Source organism: Triturus cristatus, chromosome 11, assembly GCF_964204655.1.
Source record: "Triturus cristatus chromosome 11, aTriCri1.1, whole genome shotgun sequence".
Classification (NCBI taxonomy): domain Eukaryota; kingdom Metazoa; phylum Chordata; class Amphibia; order Caudata; family Salamandridae; genus Triturus; species Triturus cristatus.
This window is the reverse complement of record NC_140594.1, coordinates 1,043,862,241-1,043,881,470: the sequence shown is the minus strand read 5'-3', so window position 1 is coordinate 1,043,881,470 and position 19,230 is coordinate 1,043,862,241. Positions and strand designations below refer to the sequence as shown.

At 46.2% G+C, this 19,230-nt stretch overlaps 1 protein-coding gene across 16 annotated transcripts in view; it reads right to left on the bottom strand.

Annotated features, from left to right (window-relative positions):
* The window catches only part of DLG1 (discs large MAGUK scaffold protein 1), a 1,320,486-nt gene that overhangs the window by 657,252 nt on the left and 644,004 nt on the right, over positions 1-19,230 (bottom strand). For 10 of the 16 annotated variants that reach the window (XM_085635286.1, XM_085635289.1, XM_085635299.1 and 7 more), the window contains one exon: positions 17,591-17,698. The exons of the other annotated variants lie outside the window; for them this stretch is intronic. In XM_085635286.1, coding sequence (XP_085491412.1) covers positions 17,591-17,698 — 108 coding nt within the window. The remainder of the gene's footprint in view (positions 1-17,590; positions 17,699-19,230) is intronic. 16 annotated transcript variants of the gene reach the window in all.

Here is a 19,230-nt window from a genome sequence, read left to right as displayed (position 1 = left end):
ACTTTTCTCTTCGGATCGGCAAGGATTTCTTTCCCTCATTCCTTTCAGCCTTTTCATTTTCCTTACATTCTGCCAGATTTGCTTCTCTTTTTTTCTTCCCCACTGCTTCTCTTATTGAATTATTCCTTACTTCGATTCCGTCTCAGCTTCTATGTCTTGTCTGCCTTTGTGACCTCCTGTAATCTTGGTTTTCTTCGTGACAAACACATTTATAACCACTCACATTTAAAAACGCCAGGCAGTGGCTAATGCAAGCTATTTTAATAGGTGTTATTGCTTTTTGACAGCATTCCATTGGTTTTTTACAAGCATCGGCGCTGCATTATTCCTTCTACCGATGTGCACTGATTGCATTATGCGTGTTTATGTTTCTAAAACCTAATAAAAATGTAAATAAAAAAGGGAGGTAGCAGTGTTTATAACAGTCGGCTCCTAGGCAGAGTTTATGCTCAGCTGCAGAAAGGGATTTGTTTTGCATACTGCAGGCACCAAGATCTGTACAGACCGGGCTTCAAGAATGCAAAAATCGACCTTCTGTGACCACCAGTGGAATCCGCCTAAGGGGCGGCATTTAGTGGGCATAAAACACTCTTTTCTAGGAGAGAGGAAAAAAAACGATAGAAGGAAATGTGGTACTAAGACATATTGCTTTGAAGACAAACCATATCAAGCAGAATCAAGGAAGAAAAACTAGAAACAATCCACAACAAGCATTGGCATAGCGAATAGGTCTCGCCTTTGGGACCTTATAAGTGTTGAGCCATGCAACAGTTGATATTGTTGCACCAAGGATACTGTGCTGCATAACTAAATACTTATAAGGTCCCAAAAGCAAGACCTATTGGCTACGCCAATGCTTGTTTACATTTATATCCCATTGATATTCAAAACGTCAATATCTCAAATCAGAATTTGAAAAAGTTTGAAGAGCAGAAGATTGATGTAGGTAGATTCTAATCAATTGCCTAAACTAAGTGGCCAGGCAAAGTTAATTGTCTAACTTACACAATGCATTCTACAACCTGAAACAGCTACACATCAGACCCAACTGTAGACATGTAGCACACTTTTTTCTGATAGAGCTGTAGATTCTCTTTGACCATTAACTGTGATGACTGGGACTGACGATCGAAAGTGTAAATCGATGGTGAGAAAGCCAAGGCAAAAAATTACCAGATGCTTCCAGAGTGGGGAAAAAACATTTCGTTTTGCCCAGTTTTGCACCTGTAAACATCACCTACATACAATAGATCTACTAGGATTCTTGCTTGATGAGGTCAGCGGGGGGTTTTGAGATCTACAGCGACATTCACTGGATGGCACCTCTGAATAAGAAATAAAGTTACTTATCCGTAACTGCAGTTGTCCAGAACTGGTATCCTTCATAGATTCATATAAATGGATCATCCCTGCTATTGAGCCGGGAGTCGCATGGCAATACAAAAATAGCAGTTCCATAAATAAAACAAATACCTGAGGCTGCAACAAAGACTTTATTATCCCATTCACATTATTTAAAACAAACTAAACATGAACCAATCACAGAAAATCAGTCTGAAGTCCACACTATGAAATATACTAATTATGGAGAACTACAGCTACAGGTCAGTAACTTTTTTCTTCTCCAGGACTGGATCTGGACAATAAGCAGTCAATAGCATATTATGATATTGCAAATTGAGGGTAATTCATTTAGAAAACAATGCTGAACTTAATCACAGATGACATAGGACCGTTTTACCAACTGCAGCAGCCCTCTGCATTGCAGAATCCTGGCAATAGTATTTAGTAAACTTGTGCCTGTTCTTACAGGTCCCATACCGGCATATGTCACAATAGAAACACAGGTAAACTGTGCAGCCGATGTAGACCCTTCCAGTTGAATGTACTGAAACCCTTGCGTGGAAAGAGTGGCCCACCCTGTTTGTTGATGTACCACATCGCGGTAGTGTTGTCCGTCAGGACCTGAACCAACTGACCGCGAAGGGAAGGAAGGAAAGCCTTTAGTGCGAAACGTATCGCCCGCAATTCCAAAAGGTTGACCAAAGACCTTTGCCTCCAGTTCCCCAGATGAGCACCCCACCCTAGAGTGGAGGCATCCGTGATCACTGTGGCCACAAGCGGAGGAAGCTGAAAGGGCTTTCCTTGAGACAAGTTGCCCTGCACACCCCACCAAGTCAACTCCGCTGCAGCTTCTCTGGAGATTCTGACCTTCTCCCCGAGATCTCCATTGTGTTGATACCACTGCCTGCGGAGGCACCACTGGAGTGCCCACATGTGCCAGTGCGCATGACTGACCAACAGTATACAGACCGAGCAGGAATCATCTCCTGAATGTCGAGACCCCTCTGCGGAGGCAGAAATGCCTGACACAGAGTAGTGTCCAGTATTGCCGCTATGAACAGGCAGCGCTGAGAAGGCACCAGGTGAGATTTGGGTACATTTATTGAAAAACCCAACTTGAACAACAGCTGCGTTGTTGCTTGCAAATGGCACATCACTAACTCCGGAGACTCTGCTTTCAACAGCCAGTCGTTCAGGTAGGGGAAAACAGGAACCCTTAACCTTCTGAGATGTGCTGCTACCACTGCCATCACCTTCGTAAAGACTCGAGGTGTGGAAGAGAGACCTAACGGAAGAAGCGCAATCTGATAGTATTGCGATCCTACCGTGAACGGGAGATACTTCCGATGCGACTTCAGGATGGGAAGATGAAAATACGAACCCTGCAGATCGATGGACACCATCCAGTCTTCCTGTTGCAGCGCAAGAAGAACCTGAGCAAAGGTCAACATTTTGAACTTTTCCTGCCTTAGATAAAGATTCAAAATCCTGTGGTCCAAGATCGGCCTTAATCGACCATCCTTTTTGGGGATCATAAAATACCGGGAGTAGCCTACCTGACCCCTTTCCTGCTCCGGAACCACCTCTATCGCACCTTTCTGTAACAAGGTAAGAACTTCCTGCTGCAAAAGCAGTAAATGGTCCTCTGAGCACCAACCCTGACGAGGAAACTCTAAAAAAAGGGAGGGTGTTCCCATTCTCTACAAGATTTAAAACCCAACCATCTGAAGTGATCGATTTCCAATCTTGTAGAAACTGGGACACCCGACCTCCTACCGGACCAACATGTTCAAAGAGGGGGGATCTAAAACTGCTTTCCTGAAGTACCAACGTTAGCGGGAGGAGGAGTAGAGGAGGATTGCTGCGGAGAGGCTCCCCTAAGACCTCCTTTATTTTTCCCTCTGTACGATTTGTACAAAGGATTCTGCTGCTGGCTCTGTTGAAACTGTTGGCGGCCACGAAAGGAAGCAGCCCTTCCAAAACCGCGATACCGCTTGTAGCCGTATCCCCTAGACTGCGTCTGAAGGCCTAGTGATCTTGCAGTTGCTCTGCTATCTTTAAAATGCTGCAAGGCAGTCAGACTTAGTTCCAAACAGTCTTGACCCATCAAAGGGCAAATCAAGCAGAGTCGCTTGAACATCTGGAGAAAATCCAGACGATCTAAGCCAAGCTTGTCTTGTTGCCACAGAAGACCCCATCACACGAGCCACAGAGTCAGCAGTGTCCAGACCCGATTGTATCACCTGACGGGCCGCAGCGTGAGAATCAGAAAGGGCCTCCAAGAAATTATTCCTATCCTCTTCAGGCAACTTTGGAGCTAGCTGCTTGACTGAGTCCATCAGAGCATGGATATACCTCCCAAGGAGACAGGTAGCATTAGTGGACTTTAGAGCCATACTCGCAGAAGAAAATACCTTCTTTGCCGCTTGCTCCATTTTTTTTAGAATCCTTATCACCGGGTGTGGTAGGGAAAGAACCAGAAGATTGCCTCGAACAAGAAGCTTGGACCACCAAGCTTTCCGGTGACGGATGCGAAGACAGAAAAGCCGAACCCCCAGGAGCAGGCCTGTACCTTCTTGAAATGAAACGAGAAACTGCAGGATCAGACAAGGACTTCTGCCAAACCTCCAAAACAGGCTCCGTCAAAGCCTCATTAAAGGGTAGCAGAGGTTCAGATGCTGTAGAAGGTGTATTAAGAACCTCAGTCAGGATATTCGATTTTACCTCCGCTGAAGGAAGTTGCAGATCAAGCAACTCAGCTGCCTTCCTTATTACCACATGATAACAAGCAATGTCTTGCAATACTCCAGCCTTTGGCAATGAGAGATCACACTCAGGAGAGGTATTCAACCCACTGGCGTCCTGTAAGCCCTCAAACTCGTCCACATACTCAACAATCTCTCCTTCCTACTGATCCTGTGCATATTCCTCCTCCTCAAGGAGCCTCTGTGCCTCTCTCCTAGAGCGATGTTTAAAAATCAGCGGTGCCGGTGAGGACATCAACTGCGTCGATGGTGGAGCCTCAGCTTCAAACCTCAGCATTGTTCGACTCGACAGCAGAACGAGTCCGAGGAGCCAGAGTGGAAGACCTCGGCGCCAGAAAATGCCAAGCCGGAGTCGACGGTAAAAATGGCACAAAGGGTGCTTGAGCATAGTGGTGAGGCACACCCAAGTAAAAGGCCAAAGGAAACACGGGGCCCAAAGGCACACCAGATGGAGTAGAGGCCCTGGCAAACATGCCAAACATCGCATTAAGAAAATGCATAGGGTCTGATCCAGGAATAAGAAAAGGAGGTTATGGATCCATACCTTCCTGACCAGGAACCACCTGAGGCTGACCTGGTGCCTGCGGAGCCGGAGATGGCGCCTGCACAGGTGAAGCCACACGGCCTGGAGACGACTCCCTGGGCGGAGACATACCAGGAGCCGGAGAACCTTCAGGCGACGAAGAGCCCTTCGACGCCGGCGACCTCCGAGCCGGAGATGGAACCGGCGTCACCCGTGGGGATGGAGTTGGAGAAGCAGATGCAAAGTCCTGCCTTCGAAGTCACTTAGCTGGAGAAGGCAACCTCGAAGCCCTGACCTTCGACGAACGACGTCAAGAGCCATGTCTCTTCTTAGACTTCTTATGTTTTCTTGACTTCGAAGTGTGAGAAGATGACTACTTTGTTAGTTTACGACCCCTCTTCTCCTTTTTGGCTCTGGCTATAAACATCTTAGCCTCACGCTCCTTAATGGCCTTCGGATTCATCTTCTTGCAGCTTCGGCATTCATTGACGTCGTGATCCGAAGAGAAAACACCAAAGGCAATCATCATGCGGGTCTGTGATCGACATGTGACTGCCACACTCCCTGCAGGGTTTAAATCCGGACTTCCTAGAAGTAGCCATTGGAAATCCTCGAGGATACAAAGTTTTTCTCTATAGAAAATGGAGAGTCCCTAGAAAAACCGTTACGCGTTGACGGCGCAGAAAAAAGGGAACTGACGTCAGCACGCCGACTAGGTCCTCTTATGGCTCCGAAGATGTCATACGGAGTAGAGAGCGGAGCCATGCTATTATGACGTCCTCGTCGACGTGGGAGAGCTAGGAAAGTATTTCTGCATAATTCTGGCGCAGGGGGTATTCAGAAGGTGAGGAATCCACATGCAGAAGTATCCATCAGAAGCATTTCTACTTAGCTTCATAAGACCTATTTGTTGACACTGCTTTAGTCTGTACCAAAATGTCTCATATCATTCGCAATTCTCAAATGGTGAAACTCTTAATTCAGGAGCCATGCTGACAAGCTTAGAGATGCTAGATCTGAGTGCAGTACTGGGCCCTTGCGAGAAAGCAGGTTCACAAGTGGAAATGAAGGTGCGATTACTCTGAAAAAACAGAATTGTTTTGGGCACCATGGGGCATTTAGTATCAGTTGGCATTGTTTGTTCTCCATCTAGTTTATGACCGTTTGGATCAGAGGTAAAGGGGTGAAAATAGTAAGCAACGGTCTGTGACCAAGTTACCAAAAATGCACTCTGCACGACCCCAGTAGGACATGCTTGTTGGCATAATAGCAACATTTACTGGTGTGATTCCTCACAAAGGGGTCCAATTTCGACTTGCCCTAGAGTTGGAAAATGTTATCAAGTTGAGCCGGATGAAGATCCCACCTGTGACATTCATTGTATGTCCTGCTCAAGGCATCAGCTTATGCATGGTCTATTTCTGGGACAAGCTCTGCTGTTAACTTATTAAGATGCTCGATAGCCTAATCCCATATACTTTGAGCTTCAATAGACAGGTGAAGAGATCACGTGCCCTCCATTTGTTTATACAGTACATTGAAGTGGTGTTGTCTGTGCAGATCAGGACAGAACTTTCCTTTATTTGTGGTAAGACAGACTGTAAACCTAAAGCAATAGCACTCATCTCCAGGATACCGATATAAAAGAGTTTTCTCTAATGCCCATAGGCCCCTAACAGCTAACTCCTGTATATGTGCTCCTTAGCCATCAAGGAAAGAATCTGTAAAAACAAATAATGATGTTTGTTGATGCAAGCCTAAGTCTACTATTGTATTTATGTGCCGGGGCCACCTTGGTTGGTACCATATTATCCTTGGTGTTACAGAGATAAGGTGGTTAAACAAACCTTTTGTCTAGCACCACTGGTGGTCTAATTTGTCTTGGAATGGTCACACATAGAGACAGAAATTTGGGATCAAATGAATGCAAGATGAGATTATCAATAAAAGACTTGTATTGTCTTACGGTCATCTTCCTTTTCTTTTGCATTTTCTGTTCACATTAGTTAAGCAGGTCACTTGTTTTTTGGATGGAAATACTTTTTCCTGTGTTTGTGATTAAGACTGACCCTAAGAATTGTCTCCCCTACTGGTGCATTAAAATGGACTCGTCCTTGTTTAGTTGTAAAAGTAGTTTAGTTATAAACCTGCCCTTGTTGAGTTAAAAGCCTCATCATCTTGCCTGCCAAATACAGATTCTGCGTCATATGGCAGATCCATTATGCTGCTTTGTACTTCAGGATAAAAAGGAGTTGCTCTTAACCCTTCTTGTCTTCATAAAACCGCTGCACCAGCTAATTGACAGTAAAACTAGTGGTTGCTATGTTCATAGCAACATTGATTAAGGTAGAGGATGTCCTTTCTCCTTCAAGTAAAATGGACTTGACTTCCACCTTTTTATCTTCAGGTTTCATATTTGGATATGGTACAATGTAAGACCATATTTGGTTTATTGTAGTGGCTCAAAATTAATATGGTGTTAGAAGCTCTAATAGATGGTGCAGCTGTTGCTAAAAACCTCCTTCCAATATTACCCAATCTTGTTCCTTCTCTGTTAGGTGGAGCGGCACAGAATGACACAGGAGTACGAGACCCCCCTTTGGGCAGCCTGCACTATGACAGTCTGCATTTGGGTGCCCGTTAAGACATGCTGGCGTATCATCTGGTGCTTTATAATTTTCAGATCAGGCTACATCTTTCTCCATTTATTAGCTCCAGCAGCTTTGTAAAGAAACCACAAACCACATTAAAACTACATTTCCCATGAACACAGGGAAAATGGAAACAAAGAAAAGAGTCGAACAGAGGCAGCCAATCCTGTACGAGGAAGTCTTTATCTTCCGCTTTCTTCGCTGCTCCAGCAGCATCCAGATGTGTTTTTTGATTCTCACATTTTCTGTCAGATTTATGCTTTTCCCTGTTATTGATTGCACAGTGTTGCGCTGCGATTGTAGAGACTGTTGCCTCAAGTATTGCTTGACATGCTTGTTTTCATAGGTATTGGCCGCGGGAGTGTAGTTCGCTCCTTCGCGGCCGCATTGGCACGTTCACGCTCTCGGCGCGGTGCGGCCTCCCGTCGCTAGGGGACCGCGCGCCCTCTCGCTCTGCGCATTTCCAAGCGCGCTTACTCCCCACGCAGCAACGAGTCGTCTAGTTCAGTTTTGCTCATAGCGGTCAGACGGACTCGCTTGCGCTCCTTACTGCAGTCGTGGGGGAAGATAGTGTTTGCTTTTGACCGCGTTTGGGCTTGTTTTCAACCAGAGAGCCCCTGCCTGGAGCCTGAACACCCGCATCGCGGGTAAGGCTTTTCATAATTAAGGGACCAGCCCAGGCAGGTTATAATACCCTCAGAATAAGGAGGGCGATATGGGTCCTAAGGCTGCGCCCATTCTATAAGTGCACACTGTCTGCTTGCTTGGGGTTTTGTTCCCCATATTCATTCCCCTTTTTTCTGTCCTTGAGCTTGGTTGGAGGCTTTATGAAGTACGAGGACTACTATGAGGAGGAGGAGGAGATCATGTACTTACCAGTAGATGACCATTTCTGTCAGGTCATGGACTCCTCCATCCTCAAGGCGGTGTCCCAAGTGGTTGCGCCCTTGGAGAAGAAAATTGACCTGTTACAAGCACAATGACAACATCCCCTCGACCAGAGGGAAGATTTATAAGGACCTAAGAATTCCCTACCTCCGGGCGAACCCTCCACAAGCACGGTGGAACCCAAACTAAAGCGTTCAGAGGACGCGGGAGTGGACACGGACGCCTTTGCTCGCCTCAAAAAGGCATTCATGGATGCTCAGACCCCCGCACCACCCAGCAGGCCAGCGGAGCCTCTGGTGGGGCCATCTGGTGTTCCCAATGATGTGGCTACGTTGGACCCAGATGAGTACCCCAGACCTCCGACTGAAATGGTGAGTCCTAGGCACTGACATGCTTAACCCCGACAATTTGCTACACCCTCGGTCATCGCAGTGGGTCCCTGCCCCTAAGGTAGCAGCCTACATGGCAGCCAGACTGCGCAAGCCCATAGACCAGAGGTCTTCAATCTGTCGGGCGCGACCCCCAGAAGGGCCCTGGAGTCCTAGCAAAGGGGTCACGCATTTCCAAATTAAATTCTGTGGTTACACACAAACCTCAGCAGTGCATTAACGAATAGAGTTTTCCTAATGTATTGCAATGTATTTCTCACTGAGTAACAACGTTTTTAAATGTATTTTTAATTTAAGCTGGTCATTATTTTATATGTAGCTACCTGATGGTGAGAGACCTAAAAACAAACAAAATATTTTGAGACTGATTTATAAGAGGCACTTTTTTTAAGCCTCCAGCGGCACAAGCGTCTCAATCATCTCTATGAGGTGACGCAAAGCCACCCAGCGTGGCTTTGCATGGCCTTATAGATATGGAGTAAGACAATGCAGCACAAGTCACTGTGTTGTCTTACTCTGTCAAGTAGGCGTTCCATAGACATTGTGGTGGGTGTTCCCAAGCAACACCCATGGATTTTGAAGCTGCCTCAGATTTACAAAACCATGTAAACCTGGGGCAGCCCCAAAACCTCAACTCCCCACAGCAGGCGTAACAAGGAGAAATGTTTTCCTTTCTTTTAGTTTTTTCCTCTTTCCATGTATGCTGCATTCTGCAGTTCACATAGAAAGAGGAAAACGCATCTTGGGATTGTTTTTGAGCAGGAAGGTACCCCTTCCTCCACAAAAACAATCCTGCCTATATTGGCGCTAGGCAGCAATTTTTGCACCAAGCAATGGGAAAGGACAGGAATGCACCGTATTTCATAAATATGGTGCCTTCCTGCCCTTTCGCATTGGCGTAGGACAGCAAAACAAGAACACTTGCGGCACTGACCTACGCCAGTTCCTCTTAATGAGGCCCTTTGTTTTAGCCACACCTTTGACCAAGCCCACTGACCTTTGGTTTGATAAACACTGTTTAATATTATTTCCCCACTGTAAAAATGATTTGCTGTGGGAATTGGGGGTGTTTATGGTTGTTGATAGTTGTCAATGATGACGAGTACCAAGTTTTAGAAATTTTTGTCAGGAGGGGGTCCTTACGCCTACAACATTTGTACAGGGGTGTCTCAGCATCAAAAGGTTTGAAGACATCTGCCCAAGACCAAGAAGTGAGGAGTTGCCTCCGCGCGATTGCCCGAGAACTGCCCTAGAGGGAAAGGTCGCAGTTACACCTGAAGGGGAGCCTACGATGGCCACCTTCTTAGCGAAATTCATCCGCAATCCCAAGAAAGGTATGGACCGCTCGTGGAGAGCGTGTCAAGATAAGCTCCTGGACACGGCAGGTCCTTTGGCGAAAATTCTGGATATGGCCTAAGCCGCCAAGGCCTCGGGCACCCTGATCTCCCCGGACACCCTCTCTAGTTGGGCACAGAGGGCGATCATATTCTTAGGGAACACCAATGTGGCAATCTCGACAGAACGTCATAGGTTCCTCTTAATAAAAATAGATCCTAAGCTGGGGGAGTTGGCCACCTCAGAAGCTGGTGGAGTGGCGGAGAGCAATCTCTTTGGAGACCCCTTCGTAAAAGAGTTGGGGAAATTCATTAATACTTTTAACTCTTTAGACAAAGCCCAAACGTCGAATAAGCAAATCTTCACCCCGCGTGTTTTTCGTGCAGCTGATCGTGGCAGGGGGCGCTCGACCGGCCGCTCCTACAACAGAGCCTCCTACAAGTCGAGTGAGTCTCAGAGAGGACAGTATCAGGACCCGGACCTTCTACCCCACCAGGAGCTACCGACGCCGCAGGGGTGGCAGAGGGCGCGGAGATGGTGCCTATCACAACCAACGAGGTAAGAGTCCAGAATTTGGAGGAGGTGAGGTTGGGAGGCAGACTACAGTGTTTTCAGCGCAATTGGTCTTTGCTCACCTCCGACGCTTGGGTTTTACAAACTGTCAGAGGGTTTCAAATAGAGCATTCCGACATGCCTACTCAACACCTTCGCCCCAGACCCATAGTTTTCACTCGGGAGCAGAGGGAGCTAATAGACAGGGAGATCTCAGAGTTATTGCGGAAAGGAGAAATCACCCCCTCCACTCTGCACCCCCAAGGGTTCCTCAGCAACATTTTCTTGGTGGAGAAACAGGACAGGGGCTACTGCCCAGTAATAAACCTCAGAGAATTCAACGGGTGGCTCATTTACCGCCATTTCACAATGGAGGGCATTCACCTCCTGAGAGATCTGCCACAGGAACGGGACTGGATGGTCCGTCCGTCTCACGATTCCGGTTTTCCCTCCTCACATGCGTTTTCTGCAGTTCCAGTGGTGTTCTTAGATTTTTGAGTTCGCCTCCCTTCCTTTCAGGCTGTCTTCTGCTCCGTGGTGTTTCACCAAGGTGATGAAGCCTGTGGTGGAGCAGCTCAGATCGGAGGGCGTCTGGCTGATAATCTATCTGGACGACATTCTCATTATGAGTCAGTGTCCCCAACGTCTGATGGCCCAACTACAACAAGCAGTGTCCCTCCTGGAGTCCCTGGGGTTTGTAATCAACGTGACCAAGTCGAACCTGACCCCTTCCCAGAAGATGCAGTTTCTAGACTTCACAATAGACTCGGTAGCGGCTACCTTGTCCCTGCCCTCTCGGAAGTTATCCAAGATCAGACACAATCTGAAGCGTGCTTTAGTAAGGCCCACGTTATCACTACGCCACTTGGCCAGAGTGGTAGGGCTTCTCTCGTCCTCGATCCAGGCTATTTTTCCGGGTCCCCTGCACTACAGGGCCCTTCAACGCCTCTAAGCCTATCACTTGTGCAAAGGCCTCACCTACTCTCAGATCGTGCCCCTCACAGAGGGGGCCAGGACGGAGCTGCAATGTTGGGTCGATCACATGGAGGCCTGGAATGGCCGGGCTATTTTTGGTTCAAAACCCGATCAGGTAAAAGAATCGGACACCAGTGGTTCTGGTCGAGGAGCCCGGTGCGGAAATGTGTCTACCGGCGGAAGATGGTCCTCTTCCGAGCAGGCCCTTCACATCAACTGCCTGGAGTTGATGGCAGGCTCGTTCGCGATTAAATGCTGGACAAAGGACAAGATCCAAAGTTTTGTCTTGCTCAAGATGGACAATGTGGCAGCAGTTCGCTACATCAACCATCTCAGAGGGACACGGTCAAAGGCATTGTCGAATCTAGCCCGCGAGCTCTGGGAATTTTGCCTATCCAACCAGATATCCCTCTCAGCGGAGCATCTGCCGGGTGCTTCCAACCACGTGGCGGACTGGTGCTCTCGTCACTGGAAGGACACCAGCTTATGGCAACTACACCCCAGTGTTTTCACTGAGGCCCTTTCTCATGGGACTTTTTTGCCTCCCGTCGGGACGCCCAGCTGGAGCAATGCTACAGTTGGCGGCCAGATCCGGAGGCATTGGCAGTGGATGCCTTCCTCCAGGATTGGAGCAAGGAGCAAAGCTATGTGTTTTCCCCCTTCGCAATGATCATGCGGTTATCAACCCAGGTGAGAAGACAACAGGCGGACCTAGTGGTGATCACTTCGATATGGAGGTCGCAAGCCTGGTTTCCGGTTCTGATGGAACTTTCCTGGGATTTTCCAATCCCTCTACCCCTAGGTCAAGATCTTCAAGGTTCCCCAGGGGAATCCCCATCACCTTCTGACCATGGGCGGACTGCGCTTGATGGCCTGGCGGGTTACAGGCAACACTGGAAAGTCCCAGGCCTTTCGGAGGAGGCTGAGAGCACCAATAAGAGATACCGCTCAGCATGGTCACGGTGAAGTTGGTGTCTGCGACAACAGGTGGATCCGATGGGGGCGGACAGTGTCTACGTCCTTAACTTCTTAGCCTCTTTAGCGAAGGAGGGACTGGCCTATAGGTCTATCAATACCTTTAATTCGGCGATCTCGACGGGTCATGATCCATTGGATAATCGCCCGATTGGTGAACATCATTTGGTTTGCAAATTATTGAGAGGTATCCGGTTGTCTGTTCCTCCGGAACCACGTTACTCTGTTTTATGGGATGTCAACAAATTTCTAAACCTGTTTCGGTCCTGGCCATCCACCAAATACTTGTCGAGGAAACAAATGTCAGCGAAGCTAGCAATGCTACTGTGTTTGATCTCATGTCGCAGGGTTTCGGATGTACCCTAGATCTCACGGGCTGAATCTTCACTCGGAAAGGAGTTACCTTTCACATTTCCCGAAGAACTAAGTGTAATTCTCGGTCTGTGTCCTATCCTGCTTTCCCTGATGTCCCTAAATTGTGTGTGGTAAGAGCGCTCAAAGCCTACGAAGTGGCAACAAAAAACATACGCCCCTAGGACGTCAAACAATTGTTTTTAGCTCTTACTAAACCCCACAGGGGGGTTTCGTCCCCTACGATTGCGAGATGGGTACGCTGGGTGATGCAGGAAGCAGGTATAGACACGTCCCGTTTTGGAACCCATTCTGTGAGGGGTGCAATGGCATCCAAGGCTTTTTCCCTGTGAGCGCGGCTAGAGGATATTTTGAATGCCGCGGACTGGTCCGCGGATTCCACCTTCAAGAAATTCCATTTTAAACTAGTAGTGTGTCGGGGAGCGCCCCGTACCACCGGGACCTCACCTGGGAGTACTCTTGATCCGCCCGTTCTTTCTTCGTTCCAGCCCCCTGATGTTCGCGATGTCCTCGAGCCTAACCAGGAGGAAGACAAGGATTGGCCATTTCCTCCCGTCCCTTTCTTCAAGGGGGCGGAGTCCCGCGACCCGGGGACCAACAAGAAGGAGCCTCCCGATGACGAGGGGGGGGAACGTCGATCCAGGAAGAAGACGACTGCCGACTGAAGGAGACGAGAGAGCCGCTGAACGAAGCCCGTCCAGGACTCGGATCGAGAGGAGAGACCCGAAGAAACCCCGAGGAGGACGCAGCGCCCGGCCACGGCCCCGCGGGAGGGTTGTGGCTTGAACAGGTGCGTGCCAGAGTTCGGGGGATCGGGAGCGGGGTGGGAGCAAGAAAGACGGCAGGCTAGAGACGGGACAAGGTTTTAGACCTACCGGGGAGACTCGAGAGTTCCTTGTCGGTGCATATGCCCCTGCCCCCCCCTTGTTGTTCTTGGTGGTGGTACTGTTCCCTACCCTTCGCGCTGACCTCATCACTAATCGTGTATTGTATTCCAACACGGGTGTACCCCTAGTCCCACGCTGTGGTACCCTGAGCACTGACCAGTGCCTTCTTTTGGTTTTTTTTGTTTTTTTGTTCCCGAATCCGCGCCACGACCCAACGAGAGACGGAATCCTGGTCCACCCTGACAGTAAAGGGAGAAGTTCCGCGAGCCTAATCAGACGCCGACTGAAGACTGACGTCGACGGGCAACTCCACACCATTAATTATTTCCTTGTTTGGTTGTCCTTGAATCAAGTGTAATAAATACGGGGACCCAGCGCCCATTTCAACTATCAGCGTGGTCCGTCCCTCTCTAACATCTGACATAGTGTCACTGGGGTCTTTGGTGGTGGACAAGCTTTAAACTAGCCTAATCTGAAGCCTCCGGTCCTGCCATAGAACGCAAAATTTCCTAGCTAACGTGCAGGAACATAATTCTATTAAGAACGCGGAGGCGAGGATTAGCCCACCCGGTGTTCATTCGAACCCGCCCAGAATATCTGCGTACCTATGGGGAGTAAAAACGTTTACAGTAAAGCTTCTTTACAAAGAAATGTCAGTTGTGCCATTGTGGTTCATGGTCCTTTGACGTGTTATGCTGTTCAAGGTTGTGGAATAGGGTCCTAGTCCCTCGGACTTACCTGGTTCTCTCTTGACTTCGGGACGGATGCCGGCAAGCAAGAGTAACTATAGACTTCCTTGATGGGGTCGCAGGAAGAAAGAGGAAGATAGAGCATCCGTGAGGGAAGTAATGAGACGTCCTCGCGCAGGATTGGCTGCCTCTGTTGGACTCTTTTCTTGGTTTCCATTTTCCCTGTGTTCATGGGAACTGTAGTTTTAATGTGGTTTGTGGTTTCTTTACAAAGCTGCTGGAGCTAATAAATGGAGAAAGATTTAGCCTAATCCTCGCCTCCGCGTCCTTAATAGAATTGAAACTTTCCTACACGTTAGCTAGGAAATTTTGCATTGTTGCCGAGCCTTGGAATAACTGTAGCCACTGTTTATGGATTTTTTATTGTTTTTAGTCCATTGGACCAGATATAATCCATTGTTGATATGGCTCGGAACATCTTTCTGGTGGCCAATTAACCCGTTTACTGCGACGGTAATCCTGCCACGGTGCGGGCGTTCCATTAAGTGGGCGGGCCGCATCGCCCAACGGATGTGCGCAGCACTACCGAGGTAGTGCTCGCGACGGCCGTTGGCCGACAGGCGCAACGAAGGGGTTAAAATCATTTTGGAACCAATCCATTTCTTTTGGGGGGGATTGGTAGGCCAAATCGTTTCAATGCTCTTGCAATCAGACTGTGCAAGTGACCTATGTTGTGCTGTGTAGAGTCTGATGGAGTTGTATATCCTTCACCAGAGCGATGTATTCATCCCATTCAGGGTCCGTGGTACTTGGAAAGAAGTGAAGCAGTTCTTCTGGTTGATCTTTGGTGTAGACGTTCTATTCGTAGCACAAGATACTACTGGAGATTGTATCAAGTACAGCATTTCTGATTTGTTGAACACCAGAAGGAGTGCGAAGATTGGTGTGTAGATTTCAAGATGATATTGCTAATGGTGTCACTGTGAAGGATAAGGACAGCACTTGTAATATGTTTTTTCATCCATAGGTTATTTTACCAAGGATAAAGAAGGCACCTGCATCATAATTTGGGTAAAGGTGTGAAAATAATTTTCATATGGCTCTGATCTATATTGCCACTCTTGTTCTTGGTGTTCCTGGAACAACTGAAAAGGGACTCTAGAAGAAGAATGTTAAAACTCTCGCTCATTGAAATGTTCTTGTTAAATGTTTCCATAGCCATCATCTTCTGAGATTTGGCATATAACGTTGAGCTGGGTAAAACTATAAGCTGGCCCGAATAGTCTTTAGTCGCCTGGTTCTTTGGAATAAAAAGGGTAATGTGGAAGATTTCACAACACTTACTTCATAAAGTATGTTCTGTTATTAAAGCTGTTGGAGTACCCCTTCCTGAAATGAGGATGACATCTGTATTTGCTATGGTATGTTTAGGAGAAGTAGCATACTTTTTCTTTCAATAATGTAATTGTCTCTTGAACTGTTGAGGGTGTCGCCATTGGATGCAACTTTGATGAGGTTATCGTGGTACAGGTGACAACGTGGTTGCAGTCAATGATGCTGTCGATGGGGTAGTCAATGACGGGGTGGTCAACGATTGGTTCGTCGGCGAAGCCATTGTTTTAATTGGTATTGCTGACCCTGGTGTAGGTTTTTTCTCATTTTTTTTGACCAACGACATCTTTATCGATATTGTCGTCAATGATACTGACAGGCAAAGGTGTCGCGGCCGCATAGGTTTATTCAACGTCTGAGGCAGCTTTGCTTTAGGTGTTTGTGGCTCTGAAGTAGATTTTTGTCTAGGTTTACCAATTATAACTATTTCTTTAGATAGAGGACATGCCTCCTCTTTTCTCTCTCTAAACCTCTTTTGTGGGTTTCTTTCAGGTGATCTTCAGCTTTTGAAGAAAGACATCTCTCATCAAAATGCTTCCTCTTATGGAGTTTTTGTGCTGTTCTGAGGCTCTTTCATATTGATTGGAGATCCTCTGGAATGGATCTTTGAAGCCAGATTAACATTCTTCACTTTTTGTGCTCGAAAGTTTTGGATGACTTAGAACCTTTTTGCAGTTAGGATAGAGGCACTAAAAAAACTTATGATGGTCCTTAGAATGAAGCCTCTTTTTGCCACAGGTTCCACAATAATTAAAAAGGACATTTTTTTAGATGTATTAGGCACTGTCTGAAGTAATGCTAGATGGTAAAAGCCACAAAGATATGGATTGTCTTTCTAAGCAGCGAAGAAAAAATGGCAATATCACTTATTTGTAAAGAATACGAGCATGAGCTCAGGGGACTCCTTCACCCATGATGTAAGGTTGAAATCTGAAGCATTGCAGCCTATCAGGGCGTGGTCTTCAGACTTTGTCTCTGACTGGATGACGTTTGGTTCATTTTAAATTATGTGAATGGGATACCTAAAGTCTTTGTTACAGCCTTGAGGCTATATTTTATCTATGGAACTGTAGTTTTTTTTGTATTACCCTGCTAGATTACAGGGATGATTCAAGACTCAATTCTGCAGAATAACTGATAACCATAGACTCCTTCATTTTACACATCAACAAGGCTGGCACCATCAGAACATGATGTAAGAGTTTTTCTGTGCTCCTCTACACTGAGTGGAACATCTGATCTGTTCCCTTAGTTCAGCAACGAGGTGCAGAATCCTAAAATGTCATGTGGTTGGAATGAATGCACGAAGGACACCATAGTAAGGGAAAGTATGAGTTGATCTATGCAATGCCATAAGCAACGAATTATTAGGAGGTGATGTGTGGGTGGTTTCTTATTTTACTTATTGACAGTGCCAAGTACTTATTGGGGCACGAATAAATACCTTTTCATTTCTCATTGCAAAAATATGATATTAATACTTATATAAAATGCAACTGAAACAACGTATGATGAGCCCTAAGATTGCTAACATACACATAGTTATCTTATATTGTTACAGACTTTACAGGAATGTTTTCAACTGATTAAATAACAGTTTCTGAATTTGCATCAATGAGGTGTAGCAGCACATTTTTTCAAATCAAGCAAATAATGTACAATGACATGTTAACAAGCAAATGGTACAAAACCACCAAATTATTTAGCTGTGGTGTTTGTACTTGTACTAAATACTTTTATAAGGACAAACTACTTTAAAGTCCTAGAAACATTTTTATAAAGTATTGAGTTCTTAATTTAATGGTAAATGGAATTTAAAAAAAACATATGAAAATCAATAACAGATTAAAAACCTGTGGTGAAGTGGATGGTATGACAGTGGTCTCAGCAGGGACTGGCAGGACAGGCAGGACAGGGATCACAGGGACAATAGGAGGAGAGGGAGAAGCAGCTTCTGTTGGCTGAAAGCAGCATTGATAAGACATGAGATTACAACAATAAAATGAAAATTAAACACAACACGAATGAAATGGCAACAGTTAAATCTAAAACATTTGCAAACAAAGTTACATGAAAATTTTTTATTTTGCTGATGTCAGAAGTTTTAAATTGAATAAAGCTTCCATGTGCTAAAATGATAAGGAACGTGTTCAAACAAGTGTCGGTTTGGTGGTGCTATGGACACTAGCAACACAAAATATTTAATTTGGAGTCCATGTTCAAATCTCTCTCTGTGCCTCAAATTATTAACTGAAATTGGGTAAATAGTTGAACAATTATACAATGTTATAAATGGTTGGTGTTGTAATAGGATAAAACTTATCAAATATATACAGCCTGCTTGAAGAAGTATGCATTAAATAAGCAAACAAATATTTTTCAAATCATGGGCGGGGGTATTAGGAGCATGCAAGAGGCCATCATGCCTATTGGTTTTCCCACTGTTTTCGCTGTCGGAGATTGCACCTTCTAGTAAAGTTAGTGCCAGGATTCGATTATTAACTGGGAAGGCCTATGTGTCCATGGAGTTTAGCCTAGCACCCAAAGACCTATTTTCTCCTTCCGGTACTGGAGAGGATTTCTTCAAGACTCCCAATGTGTAGTGTCTCCATTACTGTGTTTGTGCTCTCCTGCTGCTGCGAGAACGATTTCGCCTTTACCAGCCAGTCATCAAGGTAAGGACAGAGATGGGTCTCCTGTCTCCTTAGGTGAGCCACAACTACACTAAGACACTTTGTGAAAACTTTTGGCACAGATTTATCCCAAAGGGCAGGACTCTGAAATGTAGGTGTACCTTGTTCATGACAAACCACAGAAACTTCCCAAATCTGTTATTCATGGGCACATGAAGGTAGATATCCTTGAAGCCTATGTTTGCATGTAGTTGCAGATGCAGAAACGTCCCCTGCAGCATCATTTTTTTAACTTTTCTGTTTTTATGAATTTGTTCAAGGTACTCAAGTACAGAATGGGTCTGAGTATCTTGACAGGCTTTGGCATTAGGAAACAGATTGAGTAGACTCCTTGATTTATCTCTTCTTTCAGGACCATATATATGGTGTGTTTGCTTAGCAGGTCCTTGACCACTTACTGCAGACTTAGCTCTTTTTTTTCAAGTCCTGCTTTTTACCAGAGGTTTTGTGGTCTTCATAAATATCCTATACAATAACCATGCTGAATAATGTTTAGAGTCCATTTGTTGGAGGTGATTGTCCTCCATCCTTGGAGAAATCCTCTGATCCTGGCCACTATGGGTGTTGAGTGTGGGGAAGGCTCCTGTAGGCAAGTCGCTTGCTTGAGTACCTCTCCCTCTGTCACATCCTCAAACAGGTTGATTTGGTATACTGAGGCATTGCTACTGTGATGGTGGATTTTGAAAGCTGAGTTGCAGCATGAACCATGAAAGGTGCTGCTTCTCTTCAAAAAAGGCCCACTGAACTACAATGCATATATACCCTTTACTGTTTCACTGTCTTATCATGCTTAAGAATGA